The 23,430-nt window shown below is 49.0% G+C and overlaps 3 protein-coding genes across 4 annotated transcripts in view; 1 reads left to right on the forward strand and 2 right to left on the reverse strand.

Moving 5' to 3' along the window:
• Positions 1-1,303: 1,303 nt before the first annotated feature.
• LIX1L (limb and CNS expressed 1 like) lies at positions 1,304-10,320 on the reverse strand. Its single transcript, XM_018570591.1, has 4 exons — positions 9,981-10,320; positions 7,080-7,243; positions 2,661-2,738; positions 1,304-1,624 (listed from the first exon to the last, which is right to left on the reverse strand). Exons 1-4 carry the CDS (start codon positions 10,186-10,188, stop codon positions 1,382-1,384), a joined length of 693 nt encoding a protein of 230 aa, XP_018426093.1. The 5' UTR covers positions 10,189-10,320; the 3' UTR covers positions 1,304-1,381.
• A 2,954-nt stretch (positions 10,321-13,274) lies between these two features.
• PEX11B (peroxisomal biogenesis factor 11 beta) lies at positions 13,275-16,741 on the forward strand. The gene is made up of 4 exons (XM_018570597.1): positions 13,275-13,330; positions 14,845-14,960; positions 15,087-15,288; positions 16,340-16,741. The coding sequence occupies exons 1-4, from the start codon at positions 13,275-13,277 to the stop codon at positions 16,704-16,706; spliced, it is 741 nt and encodes a 246-aa protein (XP_018426099.1). The 3' UTR covers positions 16,707-16,741.
• A 5,209-nt stretch (positions 16,742-21,950) lies between these two features.
• The window catches only part of CCT3 (chaperonin containing TCP1 subunit 3), a 14,465-nt gene continuing 12,985 nt past the window's right edge, over positions 21,951-23,430 (reverse strand). The window contains exon 12 of one of the 2 annotated variants that reach the window (XM_018570608.1): positions 21,951-22,242. In XM_018570608.1, the coding sequence (XP_018426110.1) occupies positions 22,138-22,242 (105 nt within the window). In that variant the 3' untranslated portion in view covers positions 21,951-22,137. The remainder of the gene's footprint in view (positions 22,243-23,430) is intronic. The other variant, XM_018570607.1, reaches the window with a different exon arrangement.

Below are 23,430 nucleotides of genomic sequence, written 5' to 3' on the forward strand. Positions count from 1 at the left end.
CAACCAAAAAAGTGGGTGTAATTTGGCCGGGCAGGGGTCTGGGTGGGACTAGCCTGTGAAGTGGGAGTGCCCATCCAGAAACTGGGTGGATGAAATGCAGATTGTGGGCGGGATTAAGCATCCCTGGATCACCAAACCAACCTTGAGTTACTGCACATGTGCAGCAACACTAAAAGGGCCTTAATTGTGGGGAATGGGGTTGCGAATTGGAGATCCCTGCATACCAAACAGCAGGGTCTGGGCGAGACCAACTTATAATGTGGGTGTGATTTGCAAATGTCCACTCAGAAAGTGGGAGGGGTTAACAGTGTCCCAGGATCATAATGTTGGTAAGTATGCACTGAGCTTGCAGATACCTGGCAGAGGGGCTTTAAGAATCAGAGTTTGGAGGACAGAGAAGGGGGGGGGGGATTCTCCTTTAATGCCCAACTCTGGACCCCATCTGTGGACAGTAATCCAGGTTACTGTACCCCCTTAGAACCTCATCTGGGGAAAGTACTTCAGGTTATTGGACCCCCTTAGAACTCAGAACCCCATCAGGTTACATAACCCCCTTAGAACTCCAGCTGTGGAAGTACTTCAGCTTATTGGACCTCCTTATCATGCAGAACCTCATCTGGGGATAGTACTTCAGCTTGCTGGACTACCTTTTCACTAAGAACCCCATCTAGGGACAGTACGTTAGCTGATTGGACCCCCTTAGCACAACACAGTACGTTCTGTGTCAGCAAAGGTTGTGCAATGCTTTACAATCCCACAAGGAATCCAATTCCAAGCCTGAAATGCATTTACCCAGAATTCTTCACTCCTTCCAGTGACACTTCCATTGCCTGAAGTCTCCCTGCTTGTAGTTGAGACTCCTGAGAAATATTACAATTTCTACATTCTGTTTGCGAAGCCAAAATACTATAGAGAGGCTGGACTTACAATGCACAGATTCTGAAACCTCCTAGTGCTCGAGGGCAGTCCTTTAAGTGGTCACTCCTCCCAAAACTAATATTTAAAGTTAAACCGTTTTTTTCACCATCTCTGGAGGACTCCAGTGACAAGATCTTTGGGTTCCCGAGCCATTGAGTGGATCTCACACTCCTTGCTGGAGACTGTGTATACAGGTGGGCAAGAAGAGAACTATGGCTGGTAGATCTCCTTGCTGGAGTACTCAAGAAATAAAAGGAGAGTCAGTGGATGTCATAGCACACCCTCCTCTGTAATAAATATCACTTTTGGGAGGACCCACGCTTCAATCCCATTCACAAATGCAATTCTCTATTTGCCCACTAGGTGACACCAGGGAGGCACATAATCACATGCAGGACCAGCTAACCACTAACACTGATGCAGCCTGCCTATTGCATGGATTGGTGGGAGGGCAAGGCTCCATCTAGCAGTTGGAGGAGTGTATGTTCCCCAACTGTCCTGCGGCCAGCATCAGGATGTCCCTCTTCTCCTTGTGGTAACGGAGCTCCTTCCCGGCTAGCCGGGCGTCATCCAGCTGCCTCTCGGTGGCCGACAGCTCTCGGGTCAGGGTTCCTGGAGAGTCCTGCTCCCGGTTTACCCAGTCCATAGCCATCTGGTTCCTCATGTCGTCATCCAGGGCCCGGTGGGAGTAGTGGGCCAGAACCTCCTGAATATAAAAAAAAAAAAATACTCGTCATTAGGGATATATGCATGATAGATTTACAATATAGCAGACAAGTGCAGATGAAATAACATTACAGAACACCATAGGACAGGGCGCCCACTAGTGTACAATATAGTGAATGACAAGTGCAGACACATATGACACTATAGGAGAGGGTGCCCTCTAGTGCCGTGGTTCTCAACTGGTGGGTCATGACCCAAAAGTTGGTGACTGCTTAAGGGGAGAGGCTCTTCAGCCTTCCCACTAATGCAGCGCTGTTAGTTCTTGCCCCGAGCAGCCATTCGAAATATGCTGCCCAGCGTAGAGTGTCAGCTTGAGGTGAGGTGGGTGAATGGCAGGGAGGGAGCTCCATCTATACATACTACCTCCCGTGCCCTGTAGAGGCGCCTGGACCGGATGGACATCACATTTTGGCTCTCGTCACCTCTACAGGGTGGGCAAGGGAGCTGTACAAGCAATGCACATATGAAGGCCCCAGGCTGAGGATTCACTCCAGTTCTCGTAAGGTACGGAGACTGGATGGCCCCTGAAAAAAAGTGTGATTAACGCACTTTTCAACGCAATTGCACCTACCTGGCGGTCTGGTGCAGAAAGTGCGTTGCATCGCCATTAATTTGGACACCCCAAACGCACCTCCTGCCCACAGTTCGATCGCCCACACCAAAACACGTGGTACCGCATTGCCGTGCATTCCAGGACGGTGCAACTTCATGACCATGGAGAAATGTGGGTCCTGAGGTTACACAGGTTGAGAATCACTGCTCTAGTGTATATGTGATGATGTGATTGAGTGAAAACACCACATGACACTGTATAGGATGTGAGGGACAGGGCTCTTGTGGAACTACAAGTCCCATAAGGCACTGTAAGAATGACATCCAAAAGGCATGACTCCCAGAGGCATGATGGTATTTGTAGTTAAAGCACAGCTGGAGGGCCGGAGTTGCCCACCCCTGCTCTAGTGTATGATATAGTGACTGACAAGTGCAGACTCCACATGACACTATAGGATGCGTACCTGACGGGAGCACTGCCGTTCCCGCATAGCCTTCAGACTGCCGTTCCAGTGGAGGAGCTGGAAGACCGTCATGAGTTCCTAGAGGAAAAAAAGAGAGAGAGAAGTCACATATACAGGAATTCTTAAAATTCAACATAATGCTAATTTGTAAGGATGCACCGATACCAGTACGGATACTGGGCAGATACCGGGGCTTTACATTTTTAAAACGGAAATGGCTGTCTGAGGTCCCACGCTTGCTGGGGACCTCGGCAGCCTTCCTGTGAACTGCGGCGCCTGTTAACAGCTCTGGGCCAAACATCTGCTCCTCCTTACTGGTGAACCCCGCTGCCCACTCCCACCGGCAAGACCATCCGGACCCTGGGGACCCCTGGTTAGACCCTATGGACAGCCCCCCCCCCCAAAAAAAAAAGCCCACCTGAGAACCTCCACTGCCCACCTGACATCCTCCATAGCCCACCCGAGACCTTGGAGATATCATGTCGCCACCCCGGAGGAACACAAAGTATGTAGCTTCATGTTATTCTGCATTGCTGTATAATGTATTGCTGAGATTTGTAGTCCTCTATAGCTGGTGGTATTCTGCATTGCTGTATAATGTGGTGCTGGGATTTTAGGTACTCTATAGCCGATGGTATTATTCTGCTTTCCTGTATAATGTATTGCTGAGATTTGTAGTCCTCTATAGCTGGTGGTATTCTGCATTGCTGTATAATGTATAGCTGAGATTTGTTGTCCCCTATAGCTGGCGTATCTGTAAAAAATAAGTCATGGCAACTGGACTTTCTGTATTTTTCTTGAAGACGTTTCACTGGACATCCGACCAAGAAAACTGGACGTCTTCAAGAAAAATACAGAAAGTCCAGTTGCCTCGGCTTAATTTTTACAGATATACCATGACCTGGATGAATGAGAACCTTCCCAGACTCTATAGCTGGTGGTATTCTGCATCGCTGTATAATGTATTGCTGGGATTTGTAGTCCTCTATAGCTGATATTATTCTACATTGCTGTATAATGTATTGCTGAGATTTGTAGTCCTCTATAGCTGATATTATTCTACATTGCTGTATAATGTATTGCTGAGATTTTTAGTCCCTCTACAGCTTGGAGTCAGTGGCAGAACTACCAGGGTCATAGCGGTTGCAGCTGTGACCGGGCCCTGGCACGGTCCTAAAAACATTAGTCGGTACTGTTGTAGAAAAAATGTCACATGACACTAAAAGAAAAAAAAAAAAGTATCTGTAATTGCTATCGGCAAGTACTTGTCTTGGTAAAATTGTATCACTGCATCCCTACTAATTTGCATACAAGTCATCTTATTCTCCTGAATCTATCAGTGGGGGAACATTTAAAACAATAAAGAGACCCTGTCAAGTCTCTCAAACAATCAAACTGTCAGGTCCCTTGGAGATAGCCACTTGTGTTTGTGCCATAGTATCCTCTCGGCGCCCTCTACTGGAGACAAACAGCAGTGCAGCAGCTGCAATTTACAACCATGCCGACCGGTACTGCAGCCGCCTGTTAATGACTCCTCACAGGTAAGAAGAGGCAGCGGCACCGGGGTCGGTGTCGAGTGGAGCATTCACTTCAATGCCAGTTGACCAAACAACATTTACCCTGAACGTTGTGAAGAAATACCTGGAATTCCAGCATGGATTTTCCTTTGTTTGCCTCCAGCATGAACCGGAACGCCCCGATCCCGGTATTGGGGTTATCGGCCTCCTCGCGGTTCCCCTAAGAAACGAACACGGAAAATAAATGAACTTCCCACCAACCGCATCTGCAAACTATTTCATGTGTCAGACAACTCATCTGCTTCTCGTTGTCACAACACAAATGCGGCGAGGGAAAAACGCATGTCTTTACACTGATGAAGGGCGAGGAATTGCCAGAGAACACTCAGACTAATTAGAGCCGGGTGCACTAGTCTTAACTCTTGTGAAACATTTAAGGTCTTCCCACACATACAACCAGCGTTTTCTTTCAAGCATGAGTACATGGATCTGACCTGACATCAGCCTCTTGCAATCCCTGCACAGCAGAGCATAGACTGGGAGAGGGAAAAGCAGCACAAGGTGCTAATCATTTGTACTGCAGGGCTCATTTGCTAACAAGGAACATGCTGATAGTAGTAGAGAGGAGAGAGAAGAGCTCCTAAGTCCTTTACGTTTACCATTTGCGGATGGTGAATAGTTAATGTCGATCCAATGTGGCAACCTATAACTAACCCAATTCCTCCCTCCCCCCCACCAAAAATGTATTCCTGCAAGGCTTCAAACAATAAAAGTCTCTCCGGGGGACCCGTCTGTGGTATTTGGAGACTGTGACGGATGAAAACATGCAGCCGTAGTAAAGTATTTGTCACAGTGACTTGCCGTGAAATCTGGAGATGTTTTCTAAGAAAACCCATAAAAATGGAACAATAAAAAGGGGAATGTGGAGCTGCTGCAACCGCCATGTACAACCAGCGACCCCTTTATTTTTTTAAACCCTCGCACTGCAAGAGAAGCAAATATGTAAAACCAGACACTCCTATAAACCTATTATGGCTTCATATAAAGCCAAGGGTACAACGACCATATGTTCTCAGAGACCCCTCCCCCCCCCCATCCCAGGGGCCTTCAACCCTCCACGTTACCCTATACTGTCACAGGGTGGGCCCCGACCCTCTAGGCTCTAACAGGGTGGCCCACAACCATCTATACCATGAGTATGCAACCTTGGCACGCCAGCTGTGCTGAAAACTACAAATTCCATAATGCCTCTGGCTGTTAGTCTTGCAATGCATCATGGGACTTCCACAACTGCTGTGGATTGGTTGAGGTGGACTACTCCTGATCTATACTATTACAGGCTGGCCTCCAGCTCTCTCTACGGTCATAGACGGGCCCTCAGCTCTCTATGTCATAGCATTGCCCCCGACCCTCTACACTGTCACGGGATGGCCCCCGACCCTCTACACTGTCACGGGATGGCCCCCGACCCTCTACACTGTCACGGGCTGGACCCCGACCCTCTACACTGTCACGGGATGGTCCCCGACCCTCTACACTGTCACGGGATGGACCTTGATCATCTATACTATTACTGGGTGGCCACGGCTCTCTTACCGTCACAGGGTGGCCCTCTCAGTTCTCTATGTCGTCATGAGGTTGCCCCCAATTTCAGGCTGTCATATTATGGCCCCCCAGGCCTCTATATTGTCATAAAGTTGCCCTTAACACACTACACTGTTACAGTATGATCCTTGGCCTTCTACACTATTACCGTCACAGAGTGGTCCCCCAGCTCTCTACACCGTCACAGGGTGGTCCCCAGCTCTCTACACCGTCACAGGGTGGTCCCCAGCTCTCTACACCGTCACAGGGTGGTCCCCAGCTCTCTACACCGTCACAGGGTGGTCCCCAGCTCTCTACACCGTCACAGGGTGGTCCCCAGCTCTCTACACCGTCACAGGGTGGTCCCCAGCTCTCTACACCGTCACAGGGTGGTCCCCAGCTCTCTATACCGTCACAGTGTGGTCCCCAGCTCTCTATACCGTCACAGGGTGGCCCCCAATCCTCCACATAGTCATAGAATGTTCCTTGAAAATCTATAGGGTAATCCTTTGCTGTCTATACTATGATAGGGTGGTCCTCCCTCCAGCCCCCTAAACTGCCATAGGGGGTCCCCTGACCCTTACAGTGTCACAAGGGTAACTGACCCCTTTACTTTGCCCCGGGGTCACTAACTTGCCAACAGTAATCAAATCCTGAAACTCTGACTTCAGTTGGTGTGACCCTTTCAGAGGGGGTAAAAGGAGAAAGCCCAACACAGAAAGAGACAAGTGACAGGACAGCAAGAGGCAGATAATGACAGGAAAGACAGACCCTGAACAAGGTCAGGAACCAAAGCGGACCACACAGGTTACAATTTGATTGTACAATCTCCTTTACATCTACTGAAACCTAAGGCAATGGATTGTTTAGGAAGGCCCTCACATCTAAAGCCGATTGTACAGAGAACATACAATCGGATTGCAACGTTTATGACCTAAGACAGAACAAAAATAGAAGAGAGGGAAAAAAAAAAAAAAGTGTGGAGAGACCAAGCAGCTAACAAAGGTTTGTAACTCGTTCATGGAGACTTCAGCTGCCTCAACAAAGCAATGAACTTACTTCAAGTGCGATGACACCGAGATTTAATAACTAATGGAACTCAACCCCCTGACCTTGCCCATTGCCCAGACTTTTGCTAATACACCCTTATCGGGATGCCAAAGTGGGCCATCTTCACCTGCAATGAATCATCAATGTTTTTAGAAGCATTTCAAAGTAATGGAAGAAAATTGCAGTGCTCTGTAAATAATAAAACATTATGTGACACTATTTAGCTCCTCCTACAGGCTCTTGAAGTGTTATAAATAAATAAAAATACCTGAAAGCTCCCAAAGCAGCTGCCGCCGGGCAGGGTGACAAAGCAGACGTACGGCGGGCTGTTGGAAGGGACCATTTCATAGACCACCAAGGCTCCATTCTTCAGGTCCGCCCCCCGGGTCTGCTTCATCTGCCAGAACTCCTGCAGAGCTTCCACCACGTTTACTGGGGGGGGACAGGGAGAGAGAAATCAGAGGTGCGAGCCCATTCGTCTTAGAAGTATAATCTGCTTATATTTCACCTTCCCTGCTTCCTCTCCCATCAACATCATTGAAACCTTTCTGGTTTTGATTGCATACCTTACTATAGACCCATAGGCCTTCAAAGTTACTCGCCACCAGTTGCCCTGCATAACACAAACACACACAGGGCACAACACACACACACATATATATCTTGTTTCTGTCCTTATACTATGTTGCAGCTTGCAGGCCGAAAGCTCAAAACAGGCTTCCCGGAGGTGGGCCAGTTACCTGATAGGTTCCAAAAGATCCTTCAGCCATTGTAGATAAACCCCCTAACCCGCTGCGGTGCCTAATTTTGGCTGGCGGTGGACAAGCTGTTGGGTTTACAGCAACGCTGCAGAAATATTGCCCCAGTGCAATAACTCCAGCTGTTCCGGAACTACAAGTCCCATGAGGCATTGCAAGCCCGACAGTCACAGGTATGTTTCCCCAAGACATGATGGGACAGCTGGAGTGCCGAGGTTGCCTACCCCTGCCCTATAGGCTTCAATGGGGCTTGGCACCCATGGGAAGACCTATTCAAGTCTTCATTGAGCAGGCATACGTAGCGTGGACAGGGATGCAAACACCGCAGCAATTGACCGCCATTTTTAGGCACAGGGAGGCTTGTAATAAATTAGCGGGCCAGGGATAGGGGTTGGGGGTTCCTATTGCGAGGTTAAGTGAAGATAATCGGCTCCCAAGCAGCAATCGCAGAACAAATGCAAGTTCAGCAGCTGCTGATTTTCTATATTAAGCCCCCCTGACAGATGCCAGGCTAGCTTACCACGGCACCCGCGCCGCACAAAGTAAGATTGCGGTCACCGCGACCGGGCCTCGTCCCCGCCAGCTGGGCCAGCAAATGATAGTTTACATCACAAAAAAAATTTCAGGCCTGGCGACGTCAGGACCAATCCATCCCATATGGCGGAGGCGCAGACCACAGCACAGAGTGCTCGGCGGCGGCTTGGTCTTGATTAGGGCGCCGACTCTGAGCGCAGAGAGCAGACGGGATACATTCGTGAGCACAGCTGCAGATGGGATTAGGCACGGAGCCTTGTTTGGTGTCCGGGGCCAGATGTTGTAAACAGCGCCTTCGCAAAATCTCCGAGCGGAATGCAAATACAGGCGGGATGCGGTCTGCAATGTGTGTTTACACATCCCAGAATCAATCTGCGTAGGATGGCATGTTGGGATATGTAGTGCCACGGGCGCTGTTATGCAGCCAGCAGTTGGCATTGGTTTGCGCCGCTCTGCCATACATCTGATCAGTGAGACTCCCGTTTCTGTGCCTGAAATGATTTACCTCATAACCCGGACACATATCTAGAGTTTATATGCTGCCTGAAACACGAGACTGTCAGGTCTTATGAGTGTCAGGAGCTTGCAGCAATCACTCCTGCTCTAAGTCTGCGCCCTCCCCTACCCCCGTCCAATAATCATACCTCCTGGTGCCAGTCCCTTTTAGTTAGACCCTCGTGCCCCCTGTCCCTTATAATTACCCTGCATGGCCACCTCATCCCTTATAATAACCCCTCATCCCTTATAATTACCCTGCATGGCCCCCTTGTCCTTATAATTACCCCTCATGGCCACCTCATCCCTTATAATTACCCTGCATGGCCCCCTTGTCCCTTATAATAACCCTGCATGGCCACCTCATCCCTTATAATAACCCTGCATGGCCACCTCATCCCTTATAATAACCCTGCATGGCCACCTCATCCCTTATAATAACCCTGCATGGCCACCTCATCCCTTATAATAACCCTGCATGGCCACCTCATCCCTTATAATAACCCTGCATGGCCACCTCGTCCCTTATAATAACCCTGCATGGCCACCTCGTCCCTTATAATAACCCTGCATGGCCACCTCGTCCCTTATAATAACCCTGCATGGCCACCTCATCCCTTATAATAACCCAGCATCCCTTATAATTACCCTGCATGGCCCCCTTGTCCCTTATAATTACCCTGCATGGCCACCTGTCCCTTATAATTACCCTACATGTCCACCTGTCCCTTATAATTACTCCTCATCCCTTATAATTACCTCTCATGGCCCCCCTGTCCCCCTTATAAATACCCCTTATGGCCCCTTGTCACTTATAAATACCCCTTATTGCCCCCGTGTCCCTTATAATTACCCCTCATTATTGCCCTGCATGGCCACCTGTCCCTTATAATTACCCCTTATCCCTTATAATTACCTCTCATGGCCCCCTTGTCCCTTATAAATACCCCTTGACACTTATAAATGCCCCTTATTGCCCCCGTGTCCCTTATAATTACCCTGCATGGCCCCCTTGTCCATTAATACCCTGCATGCCCGATTTGTCCTTTACAATTACCCCTCATGCCCCCCTGTCCCTTATAACGACCCCTCAAGACCCCAGTCTCCCTTATAATTACCCCTTATGGCACCTCTCATTGCTTTATGCCCATTAACCTTCCCTCCTGTCCTGTTTAGTTAGCGCCTCATGGCCCCCTTGTCCCTTATAGTTACCCCTCGTGCCCCCATGTCCTTTATAGTTACCCCTCAAGGCCTATTGTCTCTTATGATTACTCTTTAAGGCCCCTCGAGTCGCCCCCTGCCCCTATTACTACCACTCATAGCCCATGTACACCATATATTCCCCCACGACGACCACTATGTGGCCCCCCGGGGCCCCTCACCTCTGCCGTAGCCCTGGGTGTGTTTAGCGAAGCTCCTCACAACAGCCTCTACCGCCTCCCTCAGCACCGCCGGGCTCCCCGACACCCCAAGGCTCAGGGGAGGAGGAGGAACTGTGGCCTGAGCTCCGCCCGTCACCCCGGGCCTGAGAGACCGCAGAGTGCCGACCGACACCCCCGGCTGCAGTCTCTGAGCGCCCACCGACTCCATGTCCGCCGCCGGAGAACGGGACCCAAGAGAATCTGCTGCCACTCAACACAGTACTGTCCAATCAGCGGCCGCCTACACCATAGTAGGCGGGACTCAGTGGCTGACTAGAGAGACTGAGCGGTCACTCGGCTCACCCTCAGCCAATCCCTAACCTTGGTCAGTGGAGGAGGCGGGAGCTCTGAGGCTGAATAACGGGACTGAAAATATTGAAACGTCACTCATGCAGGACGGGGCGGGGTATTTGAACTACCAACCAATCAGCGGCTACAGGCAACGGTGTGGGCGGGAGCTTTCTATGTGAATAACGGGACCGAGCTCGCTCAATTAAAGGAGCAGGAGGGGCCGAACTCAGCGAGCCAATTAACCCTTTATTGTCACAGTGAACCACTTAGGATAACTTGTACGTACCTGCAACGCTCTTCCTGTGCCACACCTGGGTGTTTTCACCACATTCACACATACGCGTTCATGCGCTGTGTTTGCCGTGCGTCCCCAATGAGTTCAATGGGAAGTGAACGCGCGTTGCAAACGAGGCAAAAAAGACTTATGTAGCAAATTTTGCAACATGCAAATCATATACAAAATTATAGATCCACCTGCAAGAAAAAGGTCACTCAAAAAAGCAAATATATGCAAAAATAAATCATGTTTGCTTCATTAGTATAGGATTACATTTTTATTACACACAACTATATACAAAACATGCGTGGCCGCTGCTCTGCAAGGCCCGCCCACGCAGAGCAGTGGCAAACCATGACGTCCAATAGGTTGGTAGAGATGTCCATCATTGGCAGGACGTCCAAGTACTGTTATGAGCCTTGGACTTTGCTTGAGCTGCTCACTAGGCCTTTGTCCAGTCCTCATCAGCCGAGTCCACTGCCTTCGTCATCTCAAGGATGTGATTGGAGCAAATTTATTATTTTGCTAAAAGGAAAAGAGGGGAACGCGATAAGTATTTTTCATTTACACTTCGTAACAAGATCAAAAGAAACATCAAAACGCTAGAAGACCTCAATCTTCCTCTCCAGCAGAGTCGTCCTGAGGCCAGGTGTCACCCAGAGTGGGTACCGGCTGACATCCCACAGTGACGTCATCGCACACACGCGCAACGTCATCACGTGCGTAATGCGCATGTGCGGACATCTTGGTGATGGGCTCTGTGAGAGAGAGGAGGGGACGTTCACCCGGTGGGATAAGGTATGCCGCCGGGTCTCCTCCTCTCTCGTGCAACTGTCCATGACCGAGTGCCCGACTTTTCAGAGGTGGTGACAGTGGCGTCACAAGGGGGGTGCGGCCCACACCAAGGTGACACCATTGGAGGGGTGACACCAAAATGACTAACAGTCATTTTGGTGTCACCCCCTCTAAAAAGTCAGGTACTCAGTCATGGACCGAGAGCCCGACAGCTGCAGGAGAGTGAGAAGGGGACCCGACGGCATACCCTATCGCGCCGGGTGAACGTCCCATCCTCTCTCTGCCGGCGTCCATCACCATGATGGCCGCCGGCAAGTATCAAAAAGATGACCGCGCATGCGCAATGACATCACAGCGGGGTGTAACCCGGTATCTGCTCCGGGTGACACCCGGCCTCTGGGTGGTGACACCAAAATGACTGTTTTGGGTCACCTCTCAAATGGTGTCACCCGGGTGCGGGCCGCACCACTCTAGTGACACCACTGCTCTCCATCCCTTGTTTTTTTAATTTATTATTGATATTTATATAGCGCCAACAATTTTACACAGGACACATTAGTCACTGCCATCAAGGAGCTTACAATCTAAGGTCCCTATCTCACATGCATACACACAGGACCAATTTAGACAGGATACAATTAACCTTCCAGGATGTCTTTGGAGTGTAGGAAGAATCCGGAGTACCCAGAGGAAGAACATGCAAACTCTTTGTAGAGAGTGACCTAGCTGGAATTCAAATCAGGGACCCCCAGTGCTACCGGGCAGAAGCGCTAAGCACTAGGCCCCTGTGCTGAACAAACTGCCTCCTGGTACAGTCAAATTTTGACACATCAGTCCAGAACACCTGCTGCCATTATTGCGCACCCCACTTCCTATGTTTTCATGCATAGTTGAGTCGCGTAGCCTTGTTTCCACGTTGGAGATATGGCTTTTTGGGCCACAAGAAAATGGCGGCAAGTGATCTGGACTGATGAGTCCAAATTTGGAATAATTGGCTGTAGCAGGAGGCTGTTTGTTTCCCGAAGGGCTAGAGAGTGGTACAATAATGAGTGTCTGCAGCAACTGTGAAGCTTGGAGGAGGTTCCTTGCAAGTCTGGGGCTGCATTTCTGCCAATGGAGTTGGAGATTTGGTTAGGATCAATCGTGTCCTCAATGCTGAGACATACAAGCAGATACTTATCCATCATGTCATACCATCAGGGAGGGGAGTGATTGGCCCCAAATTTATTCTGCAGCAGGGCAACCACCCCAAACATACAGACCATGTCTATCTTCATCATAAAGAAGAACAATGGGTCCTAGAAGTGATGGTTGGGCACCTACAGGGCCTGGATCTCACCCTCATGGGGTCTGTTTTGGGATGACATGAAGAGACAGAAGGATCCACAGAAGATCTGTGCTTTGTTCTCCGAGATGTACCTACAACAACCTACCTGCCGACTTCCTTCAACACCTGTGTGCAAGTGTACATAGAAGAAGCCAAAGGGGGGTCACCCCAGATATTGATTGGGAGAAGGGAAAGGGGGTCACCCCAAATATTGATTGGAAGAAGGGAAATGGGGCACTTTTATTTACTTTACACCATTACAGCACACCTGCCTAATACCTTTGCACAGTACTGTGTGTATATATATATATATTTATTTTAATTGATTGATTGATTTTTTCCCCCTATTGATTGTAATAGTGATGTGTCAGCCAAGCTAGGGAGCGGGGCGGGAATATACTAGCTACAGCAGGGGCGTGGTTTGCCTCGGAACAGACGGCGCTGCACAATGTGGAAAGTTTTGTCCCCGCCTATGCCCCGTAGTCCACCCGGAAGCAACGTCCACTCCACCCGGAAGTGCCGTTCTGAGTGATCTTTACACCTTGAAGCAGGGAGCAGGACACACATGGATTCCTGGGTGAGGTTCAGCAGCCAGAGCCAGGCTAAGGAGCGGCTCATCAGGTGACTCTTCTGTTTTTGGGTCACTCATAGCAGCTTGCGGGGGAGGGGAACTACAAGGCCCAGCGTGATCCTGAGAGGCCTAAAGGTGATGGTGTACTGTAAGTGACAACAAGCTTAGCTACAGACTGAGCACCTAGGGGATAGAATTGTCTACAGGTGCATTGAGGGGGATAAAGGGGGTTGTGGGAAACACGTCCCAGTATGCATTGGGTGGGGGGCAGAGAAGGGTGCATGCCTTGCTGCAGGAGTCCCAGGGAAATTATTGAACTACATGTTTTAGCATGCATTGAAGCGGATGGTGAACTACAGGTCCCAGCATGCCTTGCTGCAGGCAGCCCCTAGGGAAACCGATGGACTATAGGTCCTAGTGTGCCTCTTTGCAGGCATAACCCCCTAGGGATAAGGATAGACCACAGGTCCCAGCATGCCTCGCTGCAGGCAGCCCCTAGGGAAAATGATGGACTACAGGTCCTAGTGTGCCTCTCTGCAGGCAGCCCCTAGGGAAAATGATGACCCACAGGTAAACATTGAGGTCCTAGTGTGCCTCTCTGCAGGCAGAGCCCCCTAGGGATAACCATAGACTACAGGTCCCAGAATGCCTTTCTGCAAGCAGCCCCTAGGGAAACTGATGTCCTACGGGTATACATTGAGATAGACAGCCTGTGACTGCAGATTGCATGAAGGACTACAGGTCCTGGTGTACCCCTCTGCAGGCAGAACCCCCTAGGGATAAGGATAGACCACAAGTCCCAGCATGCCTCACCGCAGGCAGCCTCTAGGGAAAATGATGGCCCACAGGTAAACATTGAGGTGCTAGTGTGCTTGTCTGCAGGCAGAGCCCCCTAGGGATAAGCATAGACTACAGGTCCCAGCATGCCTTTCTGCAGGCAGCCTCATTCTGTGCTTATCTGCTGTCAGAAAAGATAGTAAATATGGGATCTGACTTGTGAATGACAGATCAGCGCCCACTGAATGGGCAACGCAACTCTTCCCAGGTTCTGTGTTTAGCATCTGTACCACATGAGCACAGCATGAGTCCTAGAGGCGTTGATGGACTACAGGTCCCAACATGACTTAACGCAGGCAGCCTAAGTTCCTCTAAGGGGGATGATGGATTATAGATGACAACCAGTCTAGCTATAGGCAGCCTGAGCACCTAGGGGAAAATTATGGACTACGGGTCCCAGCATGCCTTGCTACAGGGCTCCATGTGTTTCCTGCAGATTCTCTCTGCAGCTCCTGGTCAGTGACCCGCCTCCTACTCATTGGTCATCATTCTAGGGCAGGGGGGTCATGTCACTGTCCTAGGACATTTACACTGGACAATTAATAGATGTGAATACAACATTGGGGAATATCGGTGAACTGCTGCAGGCCTGGGCGCCCTTCCAGGAAACAGTGTGACCTCAGTGTAGTGCTGGTGGTTGTGTGGCCTTGGTGGGGACACGTCTTGGTGGTTGCGATGCCACCATCGTGCTCACTAATCGGCTTATGTGTCTTCTTTTCTTTCCTAGAGCTTCGCAGTATGCTTGCACGTTCCTCGGGTACACACTGCAGAAGAATGGAGCCAGCGCAGAGCTCCTCTCCATCATCAAACAGCTGGAGGCACACTTTAGCCTCAGCCGGAAATGTAAGTTGAACAGGGATGGATGTTGATGGGGTGGGGGGAGCTGGAGGGAAGAGAGAGACCAAGGAAGGCAAAATATAAGCAGATTATACATCAGCTTTAAACTAAAAGTACCCTCTTGTCCCACAGTGCTTCGGTTGGGGAATTCTGTTGACGCCTTGGAGTCAGCCAAGCGCGCCATCCACTTATCGGACGTCGTCCTGCGGTTCTGTATCACGGTGAGCCACCTGAACCGTGCCATGTACTTCGCCTGCGACAACATCCTGTGGCTGGGGAAGATGGGGTTGTCGCGAGATATGGACCAGGAGAAGTGGAGCCAGCGATCTTTCAGGTGAGCCCTCCCTTCCCCTGTCTCCTTCCAACTAATCCCGCTGACCCGATTATTTGACTTCCTGTCTGTAACTCTGATGAGTTTTATGGAGAATGCAGATGGTGCCGCAGCTGTGGAATAAGAAAACATTATAAAGCACAAGAGGAAGATATAAGATGGCTGATAATTTATCATGGCTCAGATTGGTCAGGTCTTGCTCTGCCTCTAAAGCCAAAGTTTATTGGTTTTCCACTGATATAGTTGCTGCACTGGGGGTATGTGCTAATCTTATGATGATGATGAGCAGCACTATCGTGAGGAGCAGTATAATGGAGAAACTATAATGGGGAGTTCCCACTGACCACCAATGTAAGTGAGGATCTTACTGGGGCTCCCCACTGACCACCAATGTAAGAGAGGATGTTACTGGGGCTCCCTACTGACTGCCATTGTAAGAAGGGATATTACCGGGGCCCCCCCCCCCCCTAACCCCCAATGTAAGAGGGGATGTTACTGGGGCCCCACCACTAATGTAAGTAAAACATTACTTGGAGGGGAGGGGGGCACAATAACAACCAATGCATGATGTATCCAATCACCCACTTTAATTTGCCTATGCTACCTTTACAAATGTGACCCCAGGGTTGCCTACACCTGTTTTAGACAATTGGGCTCTTCCGATCTCGTGGTAACACTTTAGTGAAGGTCCTTTGACTGTCCGTATAAAGCCAGCTCCATAAAGACATGGTTGGACCAGTTTGGTGTGGAGGAACTGAAGTGTCTTGCACAGAGTTCTGACCTCAGCTCTAGTGAACACCTTTGGGGTGAGTTGAACATTGATTGTGGTCAGTACCTGACCTCACAAGTGGTTACAAATGCCCACAGACGCCCTCCAACATCTTGTAGAAAGCCTTTCCAGAAGAATGGAGAATGTTATAGCCACAAAGGGGGCAACTTCATATTATTGGCCATGTGGGGAATGTCATATAGATGTGATGGTCACGTGTCCACAGACTTGACCATATGGTTTATGTCTTCTACTGTCACACCATATTTAATGTCCCCTCTGCAGGTATTACTTGTTCTCGCTCATCATGAACCTCAGCCGAGACCTCTACGAACTCAAGCTCCTGATGGAGGCCGAATCCGGCAGCAGTGGGTCCTCCTCCAAACTGGCCGCTGAGAATGGGGTGGTCTCTCGCAGAAGCCCCTCCTATCGTCAGGTGGTGGCCTTCCGAATCCGCCTCCTCTTACACATCCTCCGCAACAACCCTCCTCTTCTGCTTGACCTGGCCAAGAACACCTGTGACCTTTTCATCCCGCTGGACAAGCTAGGTCTTTACAAGACCAACCCGGGCATTGTGGGGCTCTGCGGTCTTACCTCCTCCATACTGTCCATCCTGACCATTGTCCACCCCTGGCTGAAGCTGAAGCCTTGAGTCCCCACTGCCGGTCTTTACAGGACCGATCGAGGCTTTGTTGGGCTCTGCGGCCTGACCTCCTCCATACTGTCCATCCTGAGCATTGTCCACCCCTGGCTGAAGCCTTGAGTCCCCACTAACAGTCTTTACAGGACCGATCGAGGCTTTGTTGGGCTCTGCGGCCTGACCTCCTCCATATTGTCCACTCCTGGCTGAAGCCTTGAGATCCAACCACCGTCCCATGACCCCTATAAGTGCTTTCATGATCACCCACCCATCCTCCTCTAACCCATCCTCAATTTGTTTTCCTTTGTTTCTTACCCTGTGAAGAAAGATAAACTCACCCAAGCCTGCTGTCCAGGACCCTCATCGGTGCTGGCTGGTCCCTGACAATTCCCTGGCACTGATGTCACTGCTGCAGGCTCCTTTTCTGGATCCTGAGAGGACCCCATGCTGGACAGCCAATAGGAAGTGTTGCTTAAAATACTCTCCGGTGGTCCTGTCATGAAGGGCCTTGTTCAGGCACTTCCTGTTATAGAGTGACAACACTCTGTCCCTTTCCTCCAGTTGTTCTCCTGCGTTGTCACATGGATGTCTAATGCAGACAAGTGGCTGTTTCAGTGCACATTATGCAGAAACGGTGCACTGATCTCACCATCGGGAAACCCACCCTGAGAAATGCATTGCACCCATCACTAAAGCGCATATAGACAGGAAGTGGATGCAGGAGATGGAACAAAATAAGAAAAAGAGGGAAAACAAGGATTTTATTTTTAAAAAATGTGGAGGAGTGTTGCGATGACAAATTATACACAGAGCCCAGAGAAAACTAAATGTCATCCAGTTACTGTTTACATCTAATAAGAGGACTTCCTGTTTGGGGTTAAAGGTCGATTTGCTCATTCTCGTCCAATCACTGTTATTAATGTCCTGATTGTCGCATTAATGTTAATCACCTGTATTTAAGCAGAGGCATCACATTTCCCTTCTGGAGTTTGCTCACCAGCCCTTTATCACTTTGATTTAAATAAGGTTACCTGTTTAAAAGTTATTACTATAATGGGGCAAAGGGGACCTTGGACAGGTTCTACCTATAACAGGAATATCACTGCTGGGTGGAGTGAACCTCTGACTCCAGGGGAATAAAAAAAATCTGCTGATGCTCAGTAATTTGCCTGTCATCTAACACAAGCTGTGAGACCGCTGTATATAATTTATTATTGTAATTTTGTACATAATCCTAACCTGAAATGACATCTGTTTCCTACAAAATAAAGATTTGCCTCTTTTGAACTTTTTTTTTTTTTCAATGAACTTTATTTAGACTGACCTAGTAACATAACCCTGGGGGCGTTCTAGAATAACACCTCCTGCGAGAGGAAAAAAAAAAAACATTTGGGGTTCATGTAAGAAGCGTGCTGACAAGGATAGTACCTGCAGCCAATGAGCTTCCAGCTGTCTCTTCTGGAGGGCGCAAAAATAGGATTTTGGATGGGTTGCTACTTACAAGCAGATATTTGCTTCTCAGTACTTTTCATAAATCAATCCATTTACGAGGTCCTCGGAGTTATACTATACCTGGACCCCACTAGATTAAAGATGTGGGGCCGTCCTGTAATGTGGATCCAGCGTGAGCAACCCACCTTGGCATGTGGTGCAGTGTGTTGGGTTATCCAAAGGGTGATATACAGGGGCATGGTGTGACCCCTAGAGATGTGCAATTCGAACAAATTTTCCAAAATTCGGACACATCCGAATCTCAATGCGGTCCGAATTCTAATGTCCATTTCCAAATTTTGGATCCTGTTCCGAATTTCATTCAAAAATAAAACTGAAGCGAGCATGTGACTTTTCTGGATAATCAGATGTATTTTTCGGTTTAATGCATCCGAATGGGTGAACATGAATTTTCGTTATGGCAACCATCTGATTGGCCAGAAAAGTCACATGCCGTAACGAAAATTCATGTTCAGTATATACTGTACATAATAATTTTTTTTTTTTTTCGAAGCCCGTGGACGTGCATCAAAACTTCCCCCTGTGAACAAAAAAAGTGAACCGTGAAATCACAGCACACAAAAACGTGCACAAGGGTGCAAGGTCCTTCCAAAGAAGGGACCTACTTTCCCGACCCCCCGGGGCGCAAGGCTACTGACAGGGGTTGAGACTGGTGGACCACCAACCCGAAGGCCGTGGACCATTTCCTTTAGGGACCTGCCGAGACAGGTCCCCCTCAGTACTAGGCAAGTGGGATCTCCGACGAGAAACCCACCTCCTGGGTGGGAGGAGACACAGAGAACCCCATAGGAGGCACAGAATCTCCTCCCAGCTTCAGGAATAGGCCCCGAAGAAACCTGCACTGTCAGCATCTGTGGGTCAAATAGTAAAATAAAAAAGTGCCAATCGTGGATCTAGTGCATAAATAAATCTAAAGTTCCAGTGCACCACTCTGACAGGCCTTAGGGGCCGGAGTGCAAAAATATTGCCCCAGACTAGCCATAAGGCCTGTCTTGGAGGCGAAGTGCAGAAAATTGCAAGGTGGTGTGTGACCAAGTGCCATTGAGTCATGTGGGGTCCCACACCCATGTGACTTCCTGAGCACCCCTGGGACGCCACCCCCAGGGGGCACAACACCACGGGCTTCTGCCACCCCCCCAACCCTCGGGCCAGACCCCGTGGTTCTCCGCTCAAATCTGGAGGTAGTGCCGTCGGGGGTCCTCCCACTGTCTAGGGTCTACCCGTACATCAGGGCCTGACGCAACTAGCAAAACCAAGCTTCGCATCTTATTCAGTCGGTAGGCAATAGTGCCGAGGAAACACCCCCCCCTGCAAAAAGGGAGTCGCCTCAAGCACCTACCTTCACTCCGGAGAGTACTAAGCAACCGTCCGTCCCAAGGACGGTCCATGCCTTTCCCCTCTAGAACTGATAAGAACAGATACTACACTTGATCTTAGCCAAAAGGCCGAGAAGCGATAATAATAATGCTAAAGCTGAGGCTCCTTGACCCGAATGGCATTTGGGATCGGAATTTCCAAATTGCATTCGGAAACCCAAATGCCATTCAGGTTTGGGAGCCTCAGTTTTAGTAATATATGTAAATGCTATTTAGAAATCCGGATCCCGAATGCTGTTCGGGTCTGGGAGCCATATACATATATTCCTAAAGCTGAGGCTCCCAGACCCGAATGGCATTTGGGAGCTACTCAATGCAGTTCAGAAATTCGGATCCAGAATGCCATTCAGGTCTGGGAGATTCAGCTTTAGTATTAATATCTGTATATAGTTTTCTGTTGTAGTCGTAATAAATATACGTTCCTAAACTCATCCGAAATTCGTCTGAATCTGAAACCCGAACCTAATTGGATTTCAGGTCCAAATTCCAAAATATCCAACCCAACTTTTCCACAGCTAATATGTCTAGTGACCCCATACCTGAAGACCCCCTATGGGATATCCTTGTCCAAAGTGAGATTAGCCAAGGGTCAGTAGACAATCCCCTTTCCTTCCCCCTCCATATGGAGGAACGGGACCACAAGAGGGGCATGCCAGCGTTCCTCCCGTTATAGCACTCGCTATGAGATAGCGTACTGCGCTTTTTACTGGGTGTTGCCGAGTGGGTTCTTGTTTCTCCTGTGGTCCTGTTTCCCTGTGTGAAGAGGGAAGGAGGTGGTGGTTCTGGATGTCTTACTGTCCATGGTGTTTTATCCTCTGGCATCAAGTCCCTCTCTAACATTGTAGTTCATCTATCTTCAGTAAGTGCGATTCACTTCAAACCCCACTTTTTCTTTTTGTGGGTTGAGGAGTCCTTACACCTGAGTGAGGGCTTTCCTTGTTTCTGGGTAGCCGTGAAGTTATTTGTCACAATAAAGGAACTCTATGATCAGAACGTTCTCTGCACTGTCCTTGGTATACATGTAAAGATCATTTACCTGATTGTGCCTTGGTGTAAAGTGCAATGTTCCTACTCAGTATCATATACTCTGCTTTACCTCACTCCTCTGTTCAGTCACCGGGAGAAATTAAAATACTGTATTACTTCTAGGTATGGAGGAATATGTGACAGCACTGGTGGTTGGCAGGTGGCCCATAATACTTCGTACCTCCAGGTATAGGGCAGTATGCGATAGAACTGACGATGGCCATATGCAGTCATGTAGGACTAGGGAGAGTCCTTAGCGCTTGCCTTTCTTAGCACCTGGTGTGGATGGGAGCTTATATTGAGCATGCACAGCTGAAAAAGGGTGGCATTAAAGAGAACCTTCCATTTTGCACTGCATGGGTCTGGCCATGAACTCTAAAATGAAGGATAACAGGCTAAGTTGACATTTGCCTACAGCTTTCTCTTATAGCTCGTCTTCTGGCAAACTAAAGCCCCCAATTTCAGGCGTGAACATCTCCGATCAGTACTGCATCTGCAACCACGATAATCGGTTCCCTCTTTGCGATAGCCTAAGACCCACTCCTCTATCAGTCTTTTTTTACCAGGGTGCCTTCACATTTTTGTACAGCATTATGTATTTCCATGATGGAAATCTGTGATGCTAATGCAGGGTGGCTCCATGTTTTTTTGCATGGGGTCCCCTCTTAGACAAGCAAGCATTGGCTGCAATTGAGCCTGGGTTTTTGTTTCAAGGTGCCACCAAATACATACTTGGTCACGTCTTAAAATCTGTACCAGACCCCTATCTAGGATGAGGATCTGGTATGGCTTTTTTTGGATTTACATACTTTCAAAAGGAAGCTGTGACTGAAAGGTTGAGAAGCACTGTTCTAGATCCTGAGGAGGCCCAGCCAATAAAAGTCCCATATCACCTTGGCAGTAATATGGACACCCCAAGAAGGACCCCTCTTCCTCTACAAGGAAAAAGACAGAGGAATTTGGCCCTAATCATCACATGACCATAAATTTAGTTTCTTTTTTTATTTTGTGGCCGCAATTAAGAGGGGTGGGCTGCCTGGGGATCATCTTTAAAAGGTCCTGATTCAGTAAACCTGAAGACATTGCAAGAGAAGACCTAGTCCATGCAAAAGGCTGCTTGTAATTTAACCTTGAAGCACAGAAAGTGCTCAGTACCATTTTGAATTTTGTACAGGAAAAGGCCAGCCGGTCTCTTCCTGGTTGCTGTGCAATCTGCCCCTTCCTGCTCTTTAAGATTGGACAGGCTCAAATATAGACAGCAAGTGAGATAAGACTCAGACAGACACTCTGGATTACAATGAAGTTTTATTAGGAGTGGAAAGTGTTGATGTATATAAAGCACTCCCTGGCCCCCCCAGCTAGCGCCATGTTCCCCCAAACTCAAACAGTAATAAATACAAAACAACTTCTGCTGCATGACCAGAGTATACGCTGAAATGTCGGGACGCCCGTCCGCATGGTCTGCTCAAGTGCTGCATCCGCTTCCAGGTGGGTCTACCAAGTCATGTGACCGGCCACCCGTGCTGTCTTCATTCCTGGGGGTTCTCTGGGGCCGGTGTGGCCTTACCGTGATCTTCTCCCTTCTTCTTGAGGCCGGATACGATGTCATCAATGCGGAGAAGTAAGATGGCGGTCTGTTCAGAAGGGAAAGACAAATGTCACACAAAACTGTTTCTAAGTTTCTACTCTTCTCATTGCCCGAGTACAGAATGCCGGAGACAATGAGGGGAATTTATCAAAGCTGAAGCAGACAGAATCTGGAGCAGTTGCCCAGGGCAACCAAGCAGCTTTTCTCTTCAGTTTGTTCAGTTAAGATTTGAAAGAGAAGCTGATTTGTTGCCAGGCACAGCTTCTCCAGATTTTGATAAATTCCCTTTAATTAATTTTAATACAAATCACATAGTTTGATCATACAAGGGAGATATAGTGAATAGGTTAAGTCAATTCTGAGCACTCTTGTGACTGGCTCAGTGTTTTCTATACAGCACTGCGGTATATGTCAGAGCTATATAATGTATAATGGTGTGTGACTGTGGGGGGACATTAGAGTGTAAGCTCCTCTGGTGCAGAGACTGATGCGACTGTCTCACTGTTCTCTGTACAGCACTGCGGTATATGTCAGAGCTATATACATGTATAATAGTGTGCGACTGTGGGGGGACATTAGAGTGTAAGCTCCTCTGTACAGATTAATATCAATAACTTCAGAACAGGAAAAGGGGACTGCAGTAAAAAAAATGCTCCAAATACCAACCTTCCGGTCTGATCTCCCTCTGACTGGCAGTGCCAAGGGAGCTGGCTTCCTTATCAATCAGGGAGCTGGGCGGTGGGTCATGACGTACTGCCCGGCTTCCAGATTGGCTAGGAAGCCGGCTTCACTTGTTGGTAGGCAGCCTGACTTCCTAACCAATCAGGAAGCCAGGCGGCACGTCATGACTAGCATCCCGATTGGTCAGGAAGCCATGCTGCACAGCAAGTGAAGCCGGCTTCCTAGCCAATCACTGGTCATGACATTGCCCCCAGATTCCGAATTGGCTAAGAAGCTTGCTTCACCTGTTGGTGGGCAGCCTGGCTTCCTGACCAATCAGGAAGCCGGACGGCACCTCATGACTCACTGCCCGGCTTCCTTTTTTGTCACGAAGCCAGGCAGCCTCAACAAGTGAAGCCGGTGTTCTTTCACTAGAACACCGGCTTCACAGGCAATCGGGAAGCCAGACGAAAAGTCATGATCTGCCGCCCAACTTCCTGATAATTGGGGCACACGACACCGGTGAGTAGTGAAGGGAAACCACCCCCCCCCCCCCCCCCAACCGCGGACACGT

Source organism: Nanorana parkeri, unplaced genomic scaffold, assembly GCF_000935625.1.
Source record: "Nanorana parkeri isolate BGI_ZX_2015 unplaced genomic scaffold, ASM93562v1 scaffold1562, whole genome shotgun sequence".
Lineage (NCBI taxonomy): Eukaryota > Metazoa > Chordata > Amphibia > Anura > Dicroglossidae > Nanorana > Nanorana parkeri.